Here is a 24,089-nt window from a genome sequence, read left to right as displayed (position 1 = left end):
TAGTGAGAGAGAAAAGGGAGAGGAGAGAGAGAGAGACAGAGAGAGAGAAAGACTTTCCCTATAAGGGAGTGGGGTTTGAAGATCATAAGGTGAAGGAGTTATGTGTCCTCTGGAATATTTGCAAATGAAAATAATTTTCAGACCATGTCTGCTCTCAAGTACAAAGAGCATATACATTTTGAAGTTTTTAGTTTCATTCTCTTCTCTGTTCCTCTTCTATTTTCCCCTTTAGTAATTTTAAAGTTATATGCTCTTTTACTGTTTTTGTATGCCTTACCTTAGACACTTTAAAGCAGTGGTCCCCAACCTCCAGGCCACGGAGCGGTACCAGTCCGTGGGCCATTTGGTACTGGTCTGCAGAGAAAGAATAAATAACTTACATTACTTCCATTTTATTTATATTTAACTTTGAACGATGTTTTGTTTTTAAAAAAATGACCAGATTCCCTCTGTTACATCCGTCTAAGACTCACTCTTGACGCTTGTCTCGGTCACGTGATACATTTATCTGTCCCACCCTAAAGGCCGGTCCGTGAAAATATTTTCTGACATTAAACCGGTCCATGGCCCAAAAAAGGTTGGAGACCACTACTTTATTATTTTTATTTTTATTTTTTTTTTGTATTTTTCTGAAGCTAGAAACGGGGAGGCAGTCAGACAGACTCCTGCATGCGCCTGACAGGGATCCACCAGGCACACCCACCAGGGGGCAATGCTCTGCCCCTCCGGGGCGTCGCTCTGTTGCGACCAGAGCCACTCTAGCACCTGGGGCAGAGGCCAAGGAGCCATCCTCAGTGCCCGGGCCATCTTTTGCTCCAGTGGAGCCTCGGCTGTGGGAGGGAAAGAGAAAGACAGAGAGGAAGGAGAGGGGGAGGGTTGGAGAAGCAGATGGGCGCCTCCCCTGTGTGCCCTGGCTGGGAATCGAACCTGGGACTTCCGCATGCCAGGCCGACGCTCTACCACTGAGCCAACTGGCCAGGGCCGGGACCACTACTTTAAAGGAACATTTAACCTAACACAGTCTAATGTTCATAATTAGAAAATCAAATAATTCTTCCTAACAATACAGAATTTTAAAATGCCTTAGTGCTAATCATCACTCCCTTGGAAATTACATGCTAAAGTTATCGAGTGAATAAGGTATCTTTGTGTGGACATTCTTAAAAAAAAAGAAAGAGGCCCTGGCCGGTTGGCTCAGCGGTAGAGCGTCGGCCTGGCGTGCGGAGGACCTGGGTTCGATTCCCGGCCAGGGCACACAGGAGAAGCGCCCATTTGCTTCTCCACCCCTCCGCCGCGCTTTCCTCTCTGTCTCTCTCTTCCCCTCCCGCAGCCAAGGCTCCATTGGAGCAAAGATGGCCCGGGCGCTGGGGATGGCTCTGTGGCCTCTGCCTCAGGCGCTAGAGTGGCTCTGGTCGCAACATGGCGACGCCCAGGATGGGCAGAGCATCGCCCCCTGGTGGTCAGAGCGTCGCCCCATGGTGGGCGTGCCGGGTGGATTCCGGTCGGGCGCATGCGGGAGTCTGTCTGACTGTCTCTCCCTGTTTCCAGCTTCAGAAAAATGAAAAAAAAAAAAAAAAAAAAAAAAAAAAAAAAAAAAAAAAAAAGAAAGAAAGAAATTGGGAGAGATAAGTTAAGAATTCACTACATGTATATTTTTATAATCAATATATAAACTAATTGATAACAGAAATGCATAGGAATTTCTACCCCTAAGGCATTAATATTTTGTAATCATTTCATATCGTGGGGGAACATATTTATATCCTGACTTGTTCACGGGCCCAAGTGGACAAGCTCAGAATTCATTACTTGTATCAGTGGGGAGCTGCAAATCCGACAAGCAGGAGTCTTAGTGATGGTAAATGATGAACCTGGTAAGATACGTGTTGAATTACAAGCAGATTCACACAGAAGCTCAGTGGTTTTCAGGGATTATGCCTTAGAATCTTATGCCATTTTATACTGTAGCCGCAGTACAGGTCAGATTTCCAAATAGTACTCATATTATAAAAAAGTGTAATGCAATTTTGGCCTTATGAAAACATACAGTATGCCAAAAGCACCTTCAGTCCGGGGTTTTCTGGTGGGGGGAGGTTATTCAGCACACCATCTGTTCCATCTTATATTTATATAGCACTTAATCCTCCAGGGCATTTTTGTTTATAGACAGGCAAAGAACAGGCAATATGAAAGGAAATTTGGTCTGAGGGTCATGGCATACATGAGAAAAACAGTAATGGTGAGAGTGGGAGCCTGGGTAAATATGTAGTATTTTGTACTGATTTGTTCTTGGTAATCTTATTTATAAAAAATAAACAATGTTATTGCCTGACCAGGCAGTGGCACAGTGGATAGAGCGTTGGACTGGGATGCAGCGGACCCAGGTTCGAGACCCTGAGGTCGCCAGCTTGAGCGCGGGCTCATCTGGTTTGAGCAAAAGCTCACCAGCTTGAACCCAAGGTCGCTGGCTCGAGCAAGGGGTTACTCGGTCTGCTGAAGGCCCGTGGTCAGGGCACATATGAGAAAGCAATCAATGAACAACTAAGGTCTCGCAACGAAAAACTGATAATTGATGCTCTCATCTCTCTCCGTTCCTGTCTGTCTGTCCCTGTCTATCCCTCTCTCTGACTCTCTTTCTCTGTCTCAAAAAAAAACAACAACATTATTAATAAGAACAGGACTTTGGCGTCAAAGCATCTTCTGGGAATCGTGTCCCTGTTGGTGATGTATTACTGAGGCACTGCACATAGACCTCGTTAGCATCCAGGCTGGAGGGGAAATAACTCCAGGGTCATACGGTTGTCCCCGAGGTTAATGAGCTGGAATTAGACTTTTGGTAAATCTTGAAGGAGTTCAAAAAGCATACTCCTCCCTTACCAATCTAGATTAAGCAGCAATTGGAAAACAAGTTACAGCAGACAAACTGATAGTTTATTACTAACAAAGCTAACTGAAGAATGTGGCTTTAGATACAGGGCTAACAGTGCTAATTTTTTACTTCAGGATTCAAAGAATTAAGTACCTAGTCCCAGGAGTGCTGGACCAATGCACGGCTGAGCCACTCCTAGAAGTGACAGAAGTGACTGCATGGGGCAGAAAAGAGGGCCCGAAGAGCTACAAAGGAAAGGTGAAGCTCAAAAGCTCTCTTTGTTCAAATTCACACGTCAGAAACGTTGCTCCTCCCCTCAGGTCCCTCCTGTGTTTTTAGTCCTGGTGAGAGGAGTGGATGTCTCCTCCTATCTGTGGAAATACCTTCTTCTTTCCCCATTAGCATTACGTTTATCCCTCTCAGCCTTCCAACCTGTTTTTGCTGCATCTCTTTTCATTTCTTTTGTTCTTTCCTTTGTTTTCTTTCCCTACCTGAGGTGGAGGGGGAGGGCAGCTTCATGCTGTACATCCAACAAACATTTTTCTCTCCATTTTCTTTTCATAATTTATCTTAATCATATATAGTAGCCTTAGGGATTGAATAGTAATATTTAGTAGACCTATTTAACAAAAATGAAAATATCTACTTTATATATTTTAAGATCTATATGTGGAATGACACAAATCTTTATTGTCTGTGGTCAGGAAAGAAAAAAAAATTCTGTATTTAGGTAAAGAAACATGAAGTGTGTGAATACCTAAGGAACATTTATTAAAAATATAGGATATGTGCATTCATAAATAGAACCTAAAAATTTGTGTTTCCCTGAGGATAGCAATAGCTAGAGAGAAGCAATTAACTGGCTGTAGATTTGGATAACTTTTTGGTTTCTAAATGCAATTGACCTCTTTTCTGTATAAAATAGTTTCTTGGTTGCCTTTGGTTCTTTGGTCGTAGTCTTCCTATGAATTGAGTGTCGTAATTTTATGGTTTTTTATTTGGTTTTTCTTAAATACTTGAGGGAAAATCAGCTGTTTGTTGGTTTGACCACATTCTTCAGAGAAAAACAAACTAAAAAAAAAATGCATAGCAGATGTAAAGCTCTACCAAAGTTCTCACCTACTCTTTCAGCATACATGATATTTTTAACACTGAGTTGATGTGGTGCAGAATGACAGAGCATTCCTTGAGGCCTGCACAAACCTGGCAATTATGGCCTTACATATACTTCTAGTTAAAAAATTTTATATCTGGACAAGGAAATGCAGTTTTCTGCAAAAAAGCATGTCCCTGCACAATGTGGTAAAAGAAACAAAAATAAAAGGAAAACACAAACCTATAATTTGGTGAAATGAAAAATTAAATGTGTCACCTGCAGGACAAATAATTTTTGCAAATATATACATGTAGGCTCCTATTATATGAAAAATAACTGAGTAAATATATACCAACATGAAAATATGTCAGTGAAATGTAGGCAGTATTTTAAAAACAGTTTATATGCCCCATCAAAAATGCCAACTTAATCATTTTCCACCTGTCTGTTCTGTCAAATCCTCAGCTCCCAGGTCGTTCTCCTTCTGTACTAAGTTTAGGGCTTTTCTGAAGAAAATAGTGATATTTGTGGCCTGGCTCGCAGGGTGGTGTCACCTAAACTCTTATTTTTTTAAAATTTTTTTGTATTTTTCCGAAGTGAGAAGTGGGGGGATGATGAGGGGGAGGCAGACAGACAGATTCCAGCATGCGCCCAACCGGGATCCACCCAGCATGTCCACTAGGGGGTGATACTTGGCCCATCTGGGGCATTGCTTCGCTGCAACTGGAGCCATTCTAGCGCCTGAGGTGGAGGCCATGGAGCCATCCTCAGCACCTGGGCCAACTTTGCTCCAATGGAGCCTTGCCTGCAGGAGGGGAAGAGAGAGACAGAGAGAAAGGAGAGGGGGAAAGGTGGAGAAGCAGATGAGTGCTTCTCCTGTGTGCCCTGGCGGGGAATTGAACTCAGGACTTCCACATTCCAGGCCAACACTCTACTGCTGAGCCAACCAGCCAGGGCTTGAGAAGAAAAATATTCTCTCTTTCTATAGTAAAAAATTTTAAGTGACCAATTTCAAGAATTTATTAGCCTGACCAGGGGTGGCACAGTGTATAGAGTGTCGGACTGGGATATGGAGGACCCAGGTTCAAAATCCCGAGGTCGCCAGCTTGAGCGTGGGCTCATCTGGTTTGAGCAAGGCTCACCAGCTTGAGCCCCAAGGTTGCTGGCTTGAGCAAAGGGTCACTCCGTCTGCTGTAGCCCCCTCCCCCCCGGGTCAAGGCACATATGAGAAAGCAATCGATGAACAACTAAGGTGCTGCAACAAAGAACTGATGGTTCTCATCTCCCAGTCTGTCTCTCTCTCTGTCTTGCTCTCTCTCTCTCTCTCTCTCTCTCTCTCTCTCTCACACACACACACACACACACACAAACATACACACACACACAAGTTATTAATCTCTTCCTAGTGTAAATCTTCTTTGCTGTAACATGGTGTTATTACTTAGTCTTTCTTTGGTTAAGATATAGGACTGACCTTTATACAGCTCTTTTCATTTTGTAGAAAAAACATATTAGAATGTAAGTTTTTTGATGATCCCTACTTTGCTTTGTTTATTGTGTTATCTCTGCAACCTAAAATGTCTGGTACTTAGAAGGCCAGTAATAAGTGTTCAATAAATGAATGGATGAATTACCTTTTACAGAATAATAACATTCTTTTAAACTTTCTTCAGAGATTATATTCCATTCCCATCTCTTCCCTCACCAAAAGAAGTTTCATTGTTTTTTCTATATCCTGTCCAGTTTTGTTCTGTTACACATAACATTCTAGAACTTGATAGTTGTGTTATCATTGTTAATCACCATCAACATCATCTTTGTCAGAACATTAAAATATTTATATTTTTTATAACAAGTTAAAGTATATCCAATGGACATCATCCCAAAGCCCTCTTAAATTCTTATAATCTGTTTTCATTTAAAGCAACTTTTATTTTGTTTACAAACTAAAATCATTTTAGTTTCAAAATTGGAAAGAAAACCTAAAAGTGGAGTGCTATTTTCTCACTCTTGCAAAATATCTAAAAATTCAAGTTGTTTCTGTTTGGCAATTACTAATGCAAAGTCAAAATCTGAATTTCTATCAAGAGAGGAGTTCACACTGGCCAGATAACTTGGTTAGTTAGAGCATCGTCCTGGTGTTCACTGGCTGCTGACTCAATCCCCTTTCAGGGCACATATAGGAATAGATTGATGTTTTTGTCTCTCTCTCCCTTTCTCTCTAAAATCAATAAATAAACTTTAAGGAAAAAGAGAGGAGTTAGGGATTTATAGAAATTTTGTACTTAGAAAGTATCTGGATGGCCATAGTTGATATTCAGGTGGTTGTTTTTCATAATTTGCTGGGTTTTTATCTTTATCAGGTCAGGAGAAAGGATGGCTAATTCCTTTTCCCTGTCTTCCTTTCCACCTCAGGTAGAATAACTGAGCGATGTCACTTCATATAACTACTTTCCTTAATTCTCTTTTTGGGAATCTTTCCTATGTACCATACTACCTTTCACATGCAACTAGGGTGAAGGGAGTGGTTTCCCAAAACACCTATGTGCAAAGTCCTATCAAATCATATATCTCATCAAATCAAAGAGTTTCAGTGAAGAGGTGAAGTAGAAAAATGCTGTACTCACCTCTTCCCATAATTACATCAAAATTACAAATAAATTATAGAACAATCAACTGGGAGAACCATCTGAAGACTAGTTGAACAGACATCTTATAGCTAAGGATGTAAAGGAAAAGACATAGACCCTGGCTGGTTGTCTCAGTGGTAGTGTCGGCCTGGTGGGTGGATATACCAGGTTCAATTCCTGGTCAGGGCATACAGGAGAAGTGACCATTTGCTTCTCTACCCCTCCCCATCCCCTTGCTCTCTCTCTCTCTTCCCTTCCCACAGCCATGGCTTGATTGGTTCCAGTGCATTGGCCTGGGTGCTGAGGATGGCTCCATGGAGCCTCCACTTCAGGTGCTAAAAATAGCACAGTTGTGAGCATGGCCCCAGATGGGCAGAGCGTTGATCTCAGATGGGGTTGCCGAGTAGATCCTGGTTGGGGTGCATGCAGGGGTCTGCCTCTCTATCTTTCTTCCTCTCACTTGGAGAAGAAGAAGAGAAAAAAAAAGAACAAGACATATGGAAACTGATAGGAGTGGTGGAGACATGAAATAGGCTGGCCTAAAACAATGTGTGGTGATTGAGAATCAAGAGGGATATCTCAGCTTCAGAGGTCTTCCTTAGGGAATTAGGTGTTCCAGCTCTACACTGGGCTCCCCAGCCTGGAGCACCAGTGACTGGAAAAGGAGTCCCGACAACATCTAGCTGTGAAAATAAGTCAGAACTTTGTCCTTATGGAGGGCTGCTGAAAACCCAGATGTCCTCTTAAATGTCCTGTGCACACATTCACTTGCTCAGAAATGAAGAACACAATAACTGAAATGAACGATACAGTGGAAGGAATCAACAGCCGTTTAGATGAGGCAGAGGATCACAACAGTGATTTGAAATACAAGGTAGCAGAAAGCACCCAGTTGGAATAGTAAGTAAATAAACAAACAAATAAAAATGAGGATAGTTTAAGGGACCTCTGGGACAACATGAAGCATAACAACATCTGCATCATAGAGGTACCAGAAGGAGAAGAGGAAGAGCAAGGGATTGATAACCTATTTGAAGAAATAACGACTGAAAACTTCCCTAATCTGGTGAAGGAAAAAGTCACACAAGTCTAGGAAGCACAGATAGTCCCAAACAAGATGAACTGAAAGAGGCCCACACCAAGACTCATAATAATAAAAATGGCAAAGGTTAAAGACAAAGAGAGAATCTTAGAAGCAGTAAGAGAAAGAGTTTCCTTTAAGGGAGCTCTCATAAGATTGTCAGTTGATCTCTCAACAGAAATTTTGCAGGACAGAAGTGATTGGCACAAAGTATTCAAAATGATGAACAGCAAGGACTTACAACCAAGACTACTCTATCTAGCAAGGCTAATATTTAAAATTGAAGGAGAAATAAAGAGCTTAGCAGACAAGAAAAGGCTAAAGGAGTTCATCATGACCAAGCCAGTATTATAAGAAATATTGAAGGGACTTCTTAAAAAAGAAGGAAAAACCAAAAAAGAACATAAATATAAGCAATAAAATGTCAATAACTGCATACCTATCAATAATCACTTTAACTGTGTATGAATTAAATGCTCCAGTAAAATGACATAAGGTAGCTGAATGAATAAGGAAAAAAGACCCATACAAATGCTGTTTATGGGAGACTCACCTCAGAATGAAAGACACACACAGACTAAAACTAAAGAGATGGAAAAGATACTTTATGTTGCCCCTTTAAGAGTGTTTTTTTGTTTGTTTGTTTATTTTCTGTTTTTTGCCTGACCAAGGGGTGGCCCAGTGGATAGAGCATTGACCTGGGATGCAGAGGACCCAGCTTCAAAACTCCGAGGTCACTGGCTTGAGTGCAGGCTCATTTGGCTTGAATGTGGGCTCACCAGCTTGAGTGTGGAGATGCTGGCTTGAGCATGGGATCATAGACATGACCCCATGGTAACTGGCTTGAGCCCAAATGTCACTGGCTTGAAGCCTAAGGGTTCTGGCTTGAGCCCAAGGTTGCTAGCTTGGCTGGAGCCCCCAGGTCAAGGCACGTATGAGAAAGCAATCAATAAACAACTAAGGTGCCACAACAAAAAACTGATGCTTCTCATCTCTCTCCCTTCCTGTCTGTTTGTCCCTGTCTGTCACTCTCTCTCTTTCTCTCTCTTAAAAGCAAAAACAAAAAAAATCAAAAAGCATTAAAAAATATATATATATTTTTTAGTGAGCGAGAGAGTGAAGGCTAACTTGAGGGTCAAGGGCCTCAATTACAAAGGATCGGGAGAGAAAATTGCACAGGATGATTAATGTTCTTTGGTTAGCAAGGTCAGCATGTCAGGATTCCCACATGTTGGAAATTAGTTGATTGGTATTGTAAGGGTTACATGCTTAGGCCCAGGAAAGGTTCCTTTAGCACTAGAAGGGTCCATGTTAAGAATTAGGCCCTTTACATTGGCTAATTTATTTTGAAGTATCTCGCTTTGGCCCTAGAAATCTTTCAATAGCTATTTCTGAGATTCTGATGAGTGCTTACTTTTCAAAACTGAGGAAAATATATTTTGACTGAAAAACATTTGTTGGTTTTAGTAGTTAATATAGTTGCCAAGTTGGCAGATTCATGTTCTCATTATTTATATATTCATGGAAGATATGGATTCATCTTTCAGGTTAAACATGAGATGTTCGCTTCACATTAACAAATCACAGATGACAGGGACTAGCTGGGTTGTTATTGCTTTTTATTGATTTTTTAAAACAGGATTTCTAATATTGTGGGTGTCATTTTAAGGCCATTTTCTCTTTCTTTCTTTCTTTCTTTCTTTCTTTTTTCTTTCTTTCTTCTTTCTTTCTTTCTTTCTTTCTTTCTTTCTTTCTTTTTTTAAAACAGTTTTTATTTACTGATTTTAGTTAGGAAGGAAGGGAGACAGAGAGAGACAGGAACATCAATCTGTTCCTGTATGTGCCCTGACCGGGAATCAAACCAGCGACCTCTGTGCTTCAGGACAATGCTCTAACTAACCAAGCTATTCAGCCAGGGCTAATGCAGTTTTTCTAATTTAACCTTGATTGTAAAAATCAGTTGCTCAGTCATTTATATCATAATTCAGGCCTTGAGCCAGAGTTGCAATGATCTGTATGCCCCTTGACTTTTCCTTTGTCTCTATAAGAGAAACAAGACTTTCAAAAATACAATAAGATGAAAGATATAGTAAAACATGTAGGTCTAGCCTAGAGTAAAATGGTAGAAAGGGTATTCTAGAAATCCTCTCTAATTAAATCTTGTCAAAGGGAGATTAGAAAGAAATTCGGGATCACTGGGATTTCAGTTGGCCCCAGGGAGTGCTACAGGATGGGGGGGTCTGAGATGTGTCCCATACCTCCCCTTCTAGATTCCCAAATCTTTTTGGGCTGTTTGGGAGGTATGGAGGATTTTAGGAATTGTATAAACTGAATACCGTTATGTTTAATTATCATATACATTTTATACAAGCACTTGGTTGTTTCCAAATATATGAAAACCACACATTTTCAATAGAGAAGGATGGTGTAAATAGAAAAATATTCACTATTAACTGCCATCAACTGACTCATGACTTTGCATAAGCAATTTTATCTCTGAGTTTTCTTTTCAAATTAAGATACGGAGGGCTGAGAAGTTAGGGAAAGGGAATAGGTGGGTGGATTGCTAAAGTTCATTCCATTGCTAAGATACTACATTTCTTTCTGGAACTTCTTTGAAGATGGATCTCTTGTTCTTAAGTTGCAATGGAGATGGAGTGGTGTTATTTTCCTTTAGGAAAGTACACTGGAATCAGAGAGAGCTCATTTTATTATCAAGTCTCACTGGGGCTCTGAGGATGGCCTCTGAGTAACTAAGAGAGTTATCCAGCCTTCCCCTTCCTCTCCCACCCCACCCTACTCACCACGTCATTTTGTTTGTAGGTTGCTTTATTTAAATAGTTTCTAAATTCCTTGTAAAAAGAGATAACCAGGAGATAAAACAATGAAATCTTTATAGCATGCAAAGTATTTACTAAGGATAATTCAGGACTTTGTGTCTACTTCAAAGGGGGGTTCTCAAAGTGTTTTCCCTGAAGAGCTGTATCAGCATCATGTGAGAACTTATTAGAAATGCAAATTCTTAGTCCTCACCCCAGACCCACTGTGACAGAAACTATGGCCTATGGAAGGGGTCCAGCAATCTGTGTTTTCAGAAGCCCTGCAAGGAATTCTGTCGCACACTACAGTTTGAGAGTCACTGACCTAATGTTGATGTATCTAACAGGTGGAAAGCTTTCACTGAGTTGCCTGGAGATTGGAAAGTTAAAAGATTTTCTTAAAGCAGAACTTGAGGAACTACGGGTCCACAGAACATCTCAGTCAGAGGCCATAAAGCAGGAAGTGCTCTTCATTTGAAGTGGAAAGTTTCCCATTCTATTCCTGGGCAGGCAGAGCCAGTGCCTGACCATCAGAGTGGTTGGGTTCAGGCCGAGACCCAGGCTCATGGAGAGCCCGGGTCCTTCCCATTCCTAGCTCCTTTCTTCCCAGGAAAAACTGTATGTCAGAACTGTGAGAAGAGTGTGGATTCAATCCTACTTCTGAGAGGCCCTTATCTAGCAGTGAGACCTTTGGAAAATTATTTCATTCCTCTTAGTTTCTTCATATCTGGAACTAATACTTCTTGCAAAGTATAGTGCAGTTTATGTGCCTCACATATAGTAGTTACTCAATAAACCCTAGTTCCCTTGCTCCCTGGGAACCTATTCCTGATCCTCAGTGTAGAATGGCGCTGACCATAGTAATTTTGACTGACTCATCTCTGTGCTGGGCTAGTGGTTAATTATGTTACATATAAGCCCTGTTTGTGGGAATGTAAGCATATTTTTGTATAGGACAGATGTAAATAATCTTACAAACACACACCTGGGGTGAGTTTAAAGTGTATTTAGACAGATGGACAATAAGTCCATATTTAAATTATTGACAAAAGAAAACATTGCACAGATTTTAGAAAATTGTTCAGATTTAAATATGGCTATCTCATAGTGATAACCTCTAGCAAGATCTTTTCTTAATATTGATACAGGAACCCTTGTTAGGAAGTTAAATGAACTGCCACTGACCATGGTGCGATGATGCATTCTAAGGAGACTGGCTGGCTGTGAGTGGGTCTGGGGGCACTTCCTAAGCAGCTGTGGAGGCCAGAATTGACCCATAGTCCCAACTATGCACTAGGCCGGGGCTGGGCCACAGCATTTTGAGAGCTAGGTGCCTCCAGTTACTCTGAGTGTCCTGAGAGAGGCCCACCGGATGTGTCTTGGAGAACCCTTCCAGGTCTTGCAATCTTGTCTCCATAAGATTTTTTTTTTCAGCAGGATATTGTTATACTAATAATTTGCATTTCCACCTTAACAACTTTCTCAAATATAAAACCCACTACATAAAACTCTTTGATTTTTCATCCTTCGTCTTAAAAAGTGAGTTATAGAAGATCATTGTTGTTATACCCATAAAAATGTCACTTAAAAATTCTCTGGCCCCTTGTGTGATGTCTGCCGATTACCTACTTTGAAATTTCTTCACCAGATATGGGGAAATATCTAAAGCAATCAGATGTTTTTCATGTAACCCAAGTGCAGTCTTACACAAAGATTAGTGTTCTGTCAGTTACACCCAACTGCATAAAACTAGAACGTCAGAGAAACAAATTCCCTACAATCCATTTCCTCTGGGCATCAGGTTTCATTTTTCCCTTAGTTTTTTTCCTAAATGTGGGCCTATTGGAAAGCACTCATCTGTGGGGTATGGCTCCTTCACAACAGGAAACTTTATGACATATCTAATTGGATGTTTCCTTCATGATCACACAGCTTATTTTTCAAATTTAGTTATCACTCTTTACTCAGTTGGATTTTATATCTCTTAAAGACATGTGTATTTAATATTTAAAGTATAGCATTTCAAATTCCAACAGCCAACATTTCTTTAATGCCTATTTCAAAAGAAACAAAAGACAAATACTCTTCAAAAAATCATACAGGGCCTGGTTAGGTAGCTCAGTTGGTTAGAGTGTTGTCCAGATACACGAAGGCTGATGGTTCGATCCTCTTCAGGGCACATATAAGAATCAACCAATGCATGCACGAAAAAGTGGAAGAGCAAATTGATGTTTTTCTTTCTCTTTCTAAAATCAATCAATAAAAATATTTTAACAATTACACTGGGGAACAAAATTTTTGTTGCATCCACAAAAACACTTGTTCTTACCTAATTTGAGTGTGCTGATCTCAAATCTAACATTAGTTTTTCTCTGTAAGCTACAGGTTTTTTGCAATTCAAGATTTTAGGTTTTCATATTATTGTAAAATTTTCAACATTTAGTTAACATAATGAAGTAGAATGTCTTCTTGGGCATCATCTTTGTGAAAATATAATTTATATAATGCAGTAAATACACTAAAAGATATGATTGCATCAGAATTTGTCTACAATTTTGAAATAGAACATATAAAAACACTTATTTTAATCATAAAATTTGCACAAAACTTATTTAAATTCTATTCAGGCAAAAATTTGTGTTTGTAGCTCTTGCGTTTGTGTACTTGTTGAGGACAATCTCGTTTGATACTCCAGCAGTAGTCTGCTCATCACTAACAGCTCCAAGATTTTCAGGAAACTTATCAAGGTGACTGTTCAGGAAGTAAAACTTAACCCTCATGTTATATCCAATGTCGCGGAGAGCCAACAGCATCCTTTGAACCAGAAGTTCATAGTTTTCTGCTTTTTTGTTGCCAAGGAAGTTCTTTGTAACTGCCACAGAAGACTGCCATGCTGCTTTCTCCTCCTTATTCATCTTCCTGGCAAATTCTTCGTCACAGTATGAGGGTTTGAATTTGAGGTCCATCAAATATACCTGCTTTTATCTTCTCAAAAGGCAAGGCAGGAAAAGCAGAAATAATATATTGAAAGCATTCACTTTCTCTATTCAAAGCCTGAACAAACTACTTCATTAAGTCAAGTTTGATGTGAAGTGGGGGAAAAATGATCCTGTCTCGAGTAACTACAAGTTCATTCACAATATTTTGCATCCCTACTTCCAGAGCTTCACGTTTCGACCATTTCTTCTGTGTCCAGCATTTCTCCTGAGCTTGGCTGTCCCACAAAAACAGAAAGCAAGGATACTTCGCGAAACCTCTCTGTTGTCCTAGCAGGAAATTTACCATTTTCAGATCCACACAAATGATCCAGTTATGCTCCTCATACTTCAGAAAGTCGAAGGACAATTTTTATGTCATTCTTACTAAGTCAGTCAATTCGGGTTGCCTAAATTGCTGAGGTGTTAATGACTGCTTGGCATCAGAGGAAGACAATTCAGATTCTACAACTATTTCTTCATGCATCTTATCAAAATATTCTTGATCACTATGTTCACTTTCTTCATCCTTAGAAGAAATAAAACCATTGAAAACTGGAACCGGGAGTGTCTCAGAGTGTGGGATAGGTCGTATTGCTGAAGGAAATTAGGATATGCGATCATATGCCGTTTTTTCTTGCCAATTCCCTTTGTATGGATCAGACAGAAATAACAGTCACTGCTGTGGTCCTTAGATTCACGCCAAACCGTGGGAATACCAAAAGGCATTCTTTTGCATTTTCCTTTTGTCCAGTCACAAAGCATTTCCTCACAATTATGACACACAATATGAGGAGCCCAATTCTTGTCTTGATTGCCAAGGGGAACTTGAAAATAGGCAATATATGCCTGTGTCACAAATGATGAAATATTGCGCCTTTGACGTTGAAGTGTGTAACAGCCACATATATAGCAGAAGGTGTCAGGACTATTCTTACATTTATGCCTACTCGAAGAAGCCACGATTCAATCTTAAAACAAAATAGGAGGGTGTTTTTATCAGATAATAATTTTTTACATTTAAAAACAACTACAATTATGTAAAAGTGATATTTGTAAAACATTAATTGCCTTGTGGTTATGTTCAATCCAAGAGTCGTTGCCCTTTAACTCTGATTTAAAAACCAATGCATGCCATTAACTGTAACAAAAATAAATTAAAATTGCATAAAATCTAGAGCATGCACCAAAAAACGGATTCAGATTTTGAATCAGCGATGCAGAAATATATAGAAACAGTTCTAAAACCTCATGCAACAGAAAATGAAAAAAAATTTGTTCACCAGTGTTATCATTCTTCCTTCTCATCTTCACAGGGAAAAGAAAAGGCTTAAAACAGCAGTCCTGTCAGATTGGCTATTATCAACAAGTCAGGTAATAACAAGTGTTGGAGAGACTGTGGAGAAAAAGGAACCCTCATTCACTGCTGGTGGGAATGCAAATTAGTACAATCATTATGGAAGAAAGTATGGTGGTTCCTCAAAAAATTAAGAATGAAATTACCATATGACTCAGCAATTCCTCTACTGGGCAATCTTGGATTGAACATAACCACAAGGCAATTAATGTTTTACAAACATCTCTTTTACATAATTGTAGTTGTTTTTAAATGTAAAAATTATTATCTGATAAAAACACCCTCTTACTTTGTTTTAAGATTGAATCATGACTTCTTTGAGTAGGCGTAAATGTAAGAATAGTCCTGACACCTTCTGTTATATATGTGCTGTTACACGCTTCAACGTCAAAGGCACAATATTTCATCATTTGTGACAGACATATTTGATGGACCTCAAATTCAAACCCTCATACGTGACGAAGAATTTGCCAGGAAGATGAATAAGGAGGAGAAAGCAGCATGGCAGTCTTCTGTGGCAGTTACAAAGAACTTCCTTGGCAACAAAAAAGCAGAAAACTATGAACTTCTGGTTCAAAGGATGCTGTTGGCTTTCCGCGACATTGGATGTAACATGAGGGTTAAGATTTACTTCCTGAACAGTCACCTTGATAAGTTTCCTGAAAATCTTGGAGCTGTTAGTGATGAGCAGACTACTGCTGGAGCATCAAACGAGATTGTCCTCAACAAGTACACAAATGCAAGAGCTACAAATGCAAATTTTTGCCTGAATAGAATTTAAATAAGTTTTGTGCAAATTTTATGATTAAAATAAGTGTTTTTATATGTTCTATTTCAAAATTGTAGACAAATTCTGATGCAATCATATCTTTTAGTGTATTTACTGCATTATATAAATTATATTTTCACAAAGATGATGCCCAAGAAGACATTCTACTTCATTATGTTAACTAAATGTTGAAAATTTTACAATAATATGAAAACCTAAAATCTTGAATTGCAAAAAACCTGTAGCTTACAGAGAAAAACTAATGTTAGATTTGAGATCAGCACACTCAAATTAGGTAAGAACAAGTGTTTTTGTGGATGCAACAAAAATTTTGTTCTCCAGTGTCATGAAAAAATGCTTTTTGAAGCCATAAATTGGCAAGTGCTAAAGAATAATTTGCAAAAATGAATAATTTTTAAGGGTAACTAACTAGAAAAATGAAAAAGAAGGCTTCTGGGAGGCACTGAAACTTATTTTGGGTTTTGATAAAGACAACCCTGGATTAGAGAAAAGTTGTGAGGGAATGTATTAGATACAGGGGAATAACTGACTTCTGTGCAGGGGAAGAAAAACAGACTTTACTGCAGATAGTTGGAGAACCATTAAGATAATTTACTCATTTCTTCTTTTGTTGTAAGATTTAAGATAGCAGGAAAATGTATTTAGCAAAGAATCATCTATTCTATCTGTTCCTCAGTTCTTTCTTCTGATTTACTGAAAATCCACCTGTATATCCTTAATATAGAATAGCCCTCAAATACTCTATTGTTGACTGTTTTAAAAATATCCCCCTAAATTTTACTTGCTAAATATTTTTTTATCTAGTTTATTAATATAATTTTTTACTTTCTTTTTTCAAATGACTCTAAATAATTGTAAACCAGGCAAAGTTTATGTACTGACTCCCTATCTACCATCTGTTTTACTTTTTCCCCTCCTAAGTGGAATAAACCTCTTAAAATTTTACTGCTGTTTACGGTAATTTTAGAGATAAAATTTCACAATCTCAAGTTAGCACTGACATTTCATAACTGCTGTCAAGTCAGGGTTGGAGAATGCAAACTGACATCTCACTGTGTGTCCTAAAGTGGGGCATCCTTCTTCTGCTTATTATTGACCGAGAAATAAGTGGCTTAAAGCAGGGAAATATTTCAGTGACGGAGAGCAAAGGTGACTTCCTGTTTTGTTTTAGGGTTTGTTTCCTCCTCCTCTCCATGAAGGCTGTGTTTTCTGACATTCTGAAATCCTTTTGCTCAGTGATTTCCCAGTGAAAGGGCAGGGTGTGACGGCCTGTGCCCTGGGAAGTGGGTGGGGGAGGCAGCTCATTAGTGGCAGGAGCAGACCAGGAGGGGATCTGTTTTCTATTTTCTTCTCTAGACTAAACTCCTTTGGATGGAAAGGGTTGTATTGTTGTCATCATCATCATCATCATCGTTAATATGTGTGGTGTAATTTTCCTACCCATTTCTCTCAATTGGTAGGCAAAATTATTGGTAAGGAGAGTTAAATACTAAGTGCTGTTTTATTTTAGTGAGTAAAATCAGTGGAAAAAATGTCCAAGTACTTTAAAGCTGTTAGTTTTCCTTCTTAAGCTTAAAAAGGGAAACTCTACAGCTCTGTCTGTAGGACAAACAAAATTTTGTTTCTTGCTTCTAGAGGCCTATTTGCAATTAAGTACAGCATTTCGTTGTCTTCCTTTTTAAATGAAAGGCAGTTTCCCTGCACATGTAGTTATTCAAAATGCGACCCCTCTGTAGTCAGGAGCTCTGGGTTAAGGCTCCACCATTGCGACAAGGGTCTGTGTTTTCTATGACTTGGATATTTAAAGTGACATTGCTTAAGTCTCCCTCCCTCGTGTCTGACACTCTGCAGAGCTGTGGTGATCATAGAGGTAAAGCTGTAGTAGGCGTTACCAGGAAAAGAGGGACAAGGTGGGTAAAGTGGAGAACTGGGGAGACTCCTCAGTTGGGAATTGGGGTGGGCCGGAGGCTCATCTTTGGAGCCAGCCAGGGTGGCTCCACACTTTGGGGGTGGGGAAGAGGTGCAGGTCTCAAGTTAGAGCTGTCTTGGGTTGTCTCGTCCTTACTGCTTCTCAAGGCTTCCTTTCCCTCTGCCTCCAACCCACAGACCTTCTCTCCCCAAATCCCCTACTTCCTGGGAACGGGGCGGGGGCAGGGGGGGGGGGGCAGGCGTGGGAGGGCTGGGTCTGCACGGGGCGGGAGGGGCGGAGGGTGGGACTGCCCTCTGGCCTGTAGGTAGAAAAGTGAAGCCCCGCGGGTCCGAGGCGCAGACCTCCCGTCGAGGCTCCTCCTGCTTGTCCCTCTTGCCAGCCGCGGTCGCTGCAGCCGCGGCAGCTCGCAGCAAAAAAGTGGATCTTTTGGCTCAGCCTACAGGACTTGAAAACTCTTCCTGCACTCTCCTCCCCCATTAGATTTCCCTCTGGTTTCCCTACCTTCCTCTCCCCAAACACCCTCCTCCGCCCCGTCCTCTGCCCTTGGGACATTTTTATGCTCTTTTAACACCTTCTTTGTAATCCAGGGGACGCGACACCCCAGAGCAACAACTACCCCAGTTGAATTCTACTTTTGTTTTCGAGCGCGTCCTCTTGTTTTCCTCTCTTCTGATTCAGCTGCGAAGTCTGATTTTCCTGCCAGGGGGCACGGGGAATAAATAGATGCTGCTGCCCCAGAAGGCTTAGACGTCGGGAAAGGGCAGCCAGAGCGGCAGGAGCCGCAGGGGCGGCGGCGGCTGGAGCTCGGCGGAGCTCGTGGGACCCCATTGGGGGAATTTGATCCTAGGAAGCTGTGAGATTGCCGGGGGAGGAGAAGCTCCCAGATCATTGTGTCCAGTTCCAGGGGGGTGGGGGGGGGGAGGAGACGGCAGAGCGGGCTGTCGGCGTCCTCGGCACTGCTGCACCCTGCCCCGTCCTGCCGGGATCATGGTCTGCGGCAGCCCGGGAGGGATGCTCCTGCTGCGCGCCGGGCTGCTCGCCCTGGCGGCGCTCTGCCTGCTTCGCGTGCCCGGAGCTCGGGCTGCAGCCTGTGAGCCCGTCCGCATCCCCCTGTGCAAGTCCCTGCCCTGGAACATGACCAAGATGCCCAACCACCTGCACCACAGCACCCAGGCCAACGCCATCCTGGCCATCGAGCAGTTCGAAGGTCTGCTGGGCACCCACTGCAGCCCCGACCTGCTCTTCTTCCTCTGTGCGATGTACGCGCCCATCTGCACCCTTGACTTCCAGCACGAGCCCATCAAGCCCTGCAAGTCTGTGTGCGAGCGGGCCCGGCAGGGCTGCGAGCCCATCCTCATCAAGTACCGACACTCGTGGCCGGAGAGCCTGGCCTGCGAGGAGCTGCCGGTTTATGACCGCGGAGTGTGCATCTCTCCCGAGGCAATCGTCACTGCGGACGGAGCGGGTGAGTTCTGCCCTTGCCCGGCCTCTCCCCCTGCGTTACAGCCCTTCTTACTTCTTGAAGACCTTATTACTAAGTCTTTACTCTCTAATCCAGTCTTTTCTCTTAGGATCACCTCTCTAATTTCTCCTTTTTTTCTTTCGCCTCATTACCCTTCCCATCGGATGCACTCTCTTCCAAGAGGTAATGTGTTTCCCTAAAACACACTGTTCCTTCCACTCCCATCGCACTTCTACGCAACACTGACCTTTCACGCTCCACTCTGCACGTGGAAATAACCGGATCTTGTATAGTGATGCTTTTCTAATTTTGTTTACAAGCACTGAGCTTTCTTGCCTGATTCTCTTGCTTCCTCAATCATTCATTGTCTGTATCTGTAATGTTTTAGCTGCTTGTCAAAATTGTATGGTGAAAACAGAATACTGAAGCACCCTTCTAATCATTAAAAATGCCAAGATAATTTCAGTAACCTTATTCTGACCCACAGATGTTAGTGGTATGTGTTTGCTCAAAATCCAATTTGAGCAATTACCTTCACCTTAAATTTCCCTCTCCTCTCAATGAGAGAAATTGTTCTTCCATACCCGACGGAAACAGCTGTGAAACATTGCTATGCACTGCTAATTAGCTTCTGTGACTTTCTCCAGCCACAGAGCTGGCCAAGTGAAATTGTTGGGTGCTTTTCACATTCCCACATGCCTTCCAGTCATTTAGCAAATGACATATGCACAAAAGGAGTTATATTTAAGGTGTGTTATCATCACACACTCATGTAATGTTATTTTTAATCTCACCACTTACCCCACTCTTATGCTCTGCAAATAATTTGTCTTGAGTACCTTATTTCATACTCTTTCTCTGTGTGTACATCTACCACCCATTCATTCCAATTTTTCCCTACCATAAAACTTTATTGCCATTCTACATTTAATAGAATCAACCACAAGTTGTTTTCTCACTAGTGTTAGGTCTCATTATGAGTCATAACTCTTAAGACCCCAACTAGACCTAGTTCATTATGGTCCATTTAATTCTAACTCAGTATCACTACTACCAATTAACCCAAACTCAAATTTCACCCTTTATGTACTTTAAAAATAAACCCAACTTTTAATGATGAACTTCCCAGGTCAGCTCTGTTCTGGGATGTGAGGACTTACTTGACTGACTTCTTTGTTAATTTTTGGGCATCAACTTTTTCTTTTGCCACTCAATGTGCTCAGCCTAAGCTCATGTCCTCAGTCCATTTCTAGGTAATAGTTTTTGATTGTTAGGGAACTGGTTTAAAGAAAAATTGCTTTTTGTGCACCTTGACCTGTTTAATATAAAGTCAATGGGGAGGGGAAATGTATTTGTACAGATAACCACAAAACCAAAACTGAACAGAAAGATGTCAAGAGTTTTTGATGGTCAACTCACTTAGTTTATTGCTCTTTGAATATACCTATTGTCTTCTCGATTTTAATCAATAACAAAGAACTGGTTGTATAAAACATCAGAAAGGAATTAAAAAAAAAATCTTTGGGCTAAAAGACAACTCTTAAACTCACTACTGTCACAGGCTGTGTAGACTGCAAGAGCTCAGTGAATTGCTACCCTGGGCTGCCAGCTAATTAGAATCAGTTAAATGCTGGTACTCCTCTGAGGCCAGGGGCTAGGAATGAGGTGCCCATGGTTCACATTGGCATGCATTCCTCTCCTTAAAGGAGAAGACTTGCTCTGAAACCTCTCAGAAAGGGTCCTCAAATAAGAGAGGTTTGGCAGGGTTAATGGCTCTCCAAAGCCATAGTTGAGGCCCTGGTCAGGTAGCTCAGTTGGTTAGTGCATTGTCCCAACATGCTGAGGTTGCAGGTTCAGTCCTCGGTCGGAGCACATCCAAGAATCAACCAATGATGACATGAATAAGTGGAACAACAAATTGGTTTCTCTCTTTCTGTCTCTTCTTCTCTCTTTAAAAATCAATTTAAAAAAAAAGCCATAGTCAGTATGGATGGGAAGCAGTTCCTTAAGTGTCCTGGAGTTACCTATCATTGTGGACCAAACGCGGAACAATTGCCTTATTGAGGCACTCAAATAAATAGGACATGCATGGAAACAATTTGTCAGTCCATGGACATGATTTCTGAGCTGTTTTAAAATGCCATCATTTCTGCTTTGCTGACAGAATCCTTGCTAGAAAAGTAAGTAGGGGTAGGTGGCAGTTGGAACCATATTTAGTAATGGTCTCCCTTCCCCCCACCTTTACATTCAGTGTGAATCAGACTGTTGTGGCAGGAAAGAGCTGAAGGGGACATGGGGATGGGAAATGGAGGGGTGGGCTGTAGCCTGAAGGGTCCCTTTGGCTTCTAAGGCCAGCTGGCTGAAAATTACATTCCCTATCCCGGGTCAAACTGTCAGGCACCTGGAATTACTTAGGAACTACCACATGTGGCCCATTTCATTTATGATGCAAATATACTCCTTGGTTCAGTGGGACATGATAGTTCACAAGGCAGGGTCCTCCCCCTACCCCCAGACCTCCTTCTCCAGGTATAAACAGAGCCCCCATGTCTACTGACTAAAACCCAGCTGACTACAGACATAAGGTCTTCCTGAATAAAATGGGACCACCTCTCACATCCCTTCAATGTTCAATGCCAGGTAGATTTTTCAAATCCTATCATTCACATGGATCAGTTTCCTCATAGTACTATGTGACTCCACAAACAAGTTTAGGACATTTTACAAAGCAAAGTCTTATTAAAATGGAGTATTGCTACAAACTGCTTTTTGCTTTTGAAATAGTAAGGGCAAAACATATATTTATAAAGAAAAGATCATATTCTGGCCATTACTAATAAACTTACATTAAATTTATTCTTTTCTCACATTTTACATTTACTATATAGCTATTTACATGCAAGACTGCTTTTTCTGAGAATTTTATCAGTTCAAGTTAGTTATTCAGTTGGTTAATTAAGAGGTTTCATCAAATCTTTAATTGTATGGTGAGTAAAGAGTATGGGCAGACCAGCTGTTGAATCTTGATTCTGCTTCATGTCAACTGTTATCACAGGGAAATTATGCGACCTCTCTGGTTCAAAACTTTTTGACCTGGAACATGAGGACAGTACTGTCTATCAGGGGTCCCCAAACTTTTTACACAGGGGACCAGTTCACTGTACCTCAGACCATTGGAGGGCCGCCACATACAGTGCTCCTCTCACTGACCACCAATGAAAGAGGTGCCCCTTCTGGGAGTGTGGTGGGGGGCTGGATAAATGGCCTCAGGGGGCCGCATGTGGCCCGCGGGCCGTAGTTTGGGGAAGCCTGGTACAGGCATGAAATTAAACAGCATACATACTACCTGGTTCATGGTCCTTAACAAATTGTTGTTGCTGCTGCTGTAGCTGTTTTACTATGATTACCATTGCTATAGCACATTGGTATTTCTTTTTTGTTGTTCATTTGAAATGGTATGTTAGTTACTGCAGATACAGCCTAGAACTTTCATCAGTTCTAGTCTGGAAAACAAGGTTCACAGTGGGACCTAACTGGAAAAGCAGATCTTCTCCTGAATATATAAACTTAATATTTCATTTTGTACAAATCGGCCTGGACCTCAGGCTTGGAAACAAATTCCTTTGGGAGCAACAGGAAAAAAAGAATGGGTCTGATGGATGTCTGTTAGTTTCAAATAGTTTATCTCAGAAACATAGAAATCATGTATTTAAGAAAATTTATGGTATGATATTTAACAGCTATTTATACAACACCCATGGCTTGCCATGCCAAGGGCTTTATAATCACTCCTCAGTCACTGCTGGTCTCTGTGGTAGTGTTAACTTGTCACCCCAGCTCTTGCTCAACACATTTCTCCAGGCCCTGTCTCGCCTGGCAGAGCTGGGCCAACTTTCACATGCATGAACTGCTGTTTAATCATTTCTCCACTCTCTGAGGAACAGGCAGCCTTTTCTTTAGCTTGGTCTACAAATATTTGAGGGGCCAAATACCAAGAAGGAAGACTTATTTAGTGTGATAGGAGAAAAATGGGATGGAAGGAGAAATGGAAATTTTAGATTAAAACTAGAGAGAAAACACGGTTTTAAGGATGCTTCATCATGTAAAATATTGAAAGGCACTCTAGATGGGGTAGGAAAGAATGTCTCAAAGTGTTCTGATATTTTATTTATAGCTAACCCAATTATCAGTGGTCCCCAAATCTTATTTTAATAATACTTTTTTTTTTAAAATTTTGTTCGCAGCAAAACTTCCAAATAGTTGTTGCTATAAATAGCAAAATTGACTAAGCTGTCTTTGGCCTTTCTCTTTCTACTAGATGTGTAAAAAAGAAGAAATCAAGGGCCACCATATAGATGTATAGTTTAGAGTAATTGAAGGGTTGGCTATTTTCCTCAATTTGAAGGAATTTACAGCTCTAGAGTTAGTAGTATAGGCCCTTAGTTGGAATCCCAGATTTGCCATTAATGTTGTACCTTGAGCAAGTCATTTGATATTCACATTGGGGATTGTGAAGAACAAAAGAAATATTCACATGAAGTGACTGATAAGTGGTAAAGCATAATATGCATTTAACAAAAATAGCATGACTGGGGAGAGGATGTATCATCCTCAGGAGAGGGATCGTTAGCAGCAACAGAATGAGAACTAATAACACTTCACATGTTCTAGGTGCTGTTTGAAGTGTGTTATGCATATTAATATAATCTAATAACTACATGGTGGGCACTATTATTTCCATTTTGCAGAAAGGAAAGCCGAAGTGGCCCTGCTGGTTGGGTAGCTCAGTTGGTCAGAGTGTCGTCCTGATATGCTATGGTTGCAATTTGATCCTTGGTTAGGGCACAGACAAGAATCAACCAATGAATGCATAAATAAATAGAGTAACAAGTCAATGTCTCTCTCTCTCTTCTCCTCTTTCTAAAATCAATCAATAAAACAACTGAAACAAATACAGAAGTTAACTGACTTGTCCAAGTCCAAAAAACTATTAAGAGAAAGAACAGTTGAACCAGAACCCATTCTAAACTATACTTCTCTGAGGAAGAGAATCTGTCTTTTGACCATCAGGTTGCAGTTA

General features: G+C 40.9%; 1 protein-coding gene across 1 annotated transcript in view; it reads left to right on the top strand.

Annotated features, from left to right (window-relative positions):
* The first annotated feature begins 17,896 nt into the window (after window positions 1–17,896).
* Window positions 17,897–24,089, top strand: part of FRZB (frizzled related protein) — a 32,154-nt gene continuing 25,961 nt past the window's right edge. Inside the window, exon 1 of the mRNA XM_066346099.1 lies at window positions 17,897–19,012. Within this exon, the coding sequence (XP_066202196.1) occupies window positions 18,535–19,012 (478 nt within the window). The 5' untranslated portion in view covers window positions 17,897–18,534. The remainder of the gene's footprint in view (window positions 19,013–24,089) is intronic.

The sequence above is a fragment of the Saccopteryx leptura genome, chromosome 7 (assembly GCF_036850995.1).
Source record: "Saccopteryx leptura isolate mSacLep1 chromosome 7, mSacLep1_pri_phased_curated, whole genome shotgun sequence".
NCBI classification, from domain to species: domain Eukaryota; kingdom Metazoa; phylum Chordata; class Mammalia; order Chiroptera; family Emballonuridae; genus Saccopteryx; species Saccopteryx leptura.
This window is presented reverse-complemented; position numbering and strand designations above follow the sequence as displayed.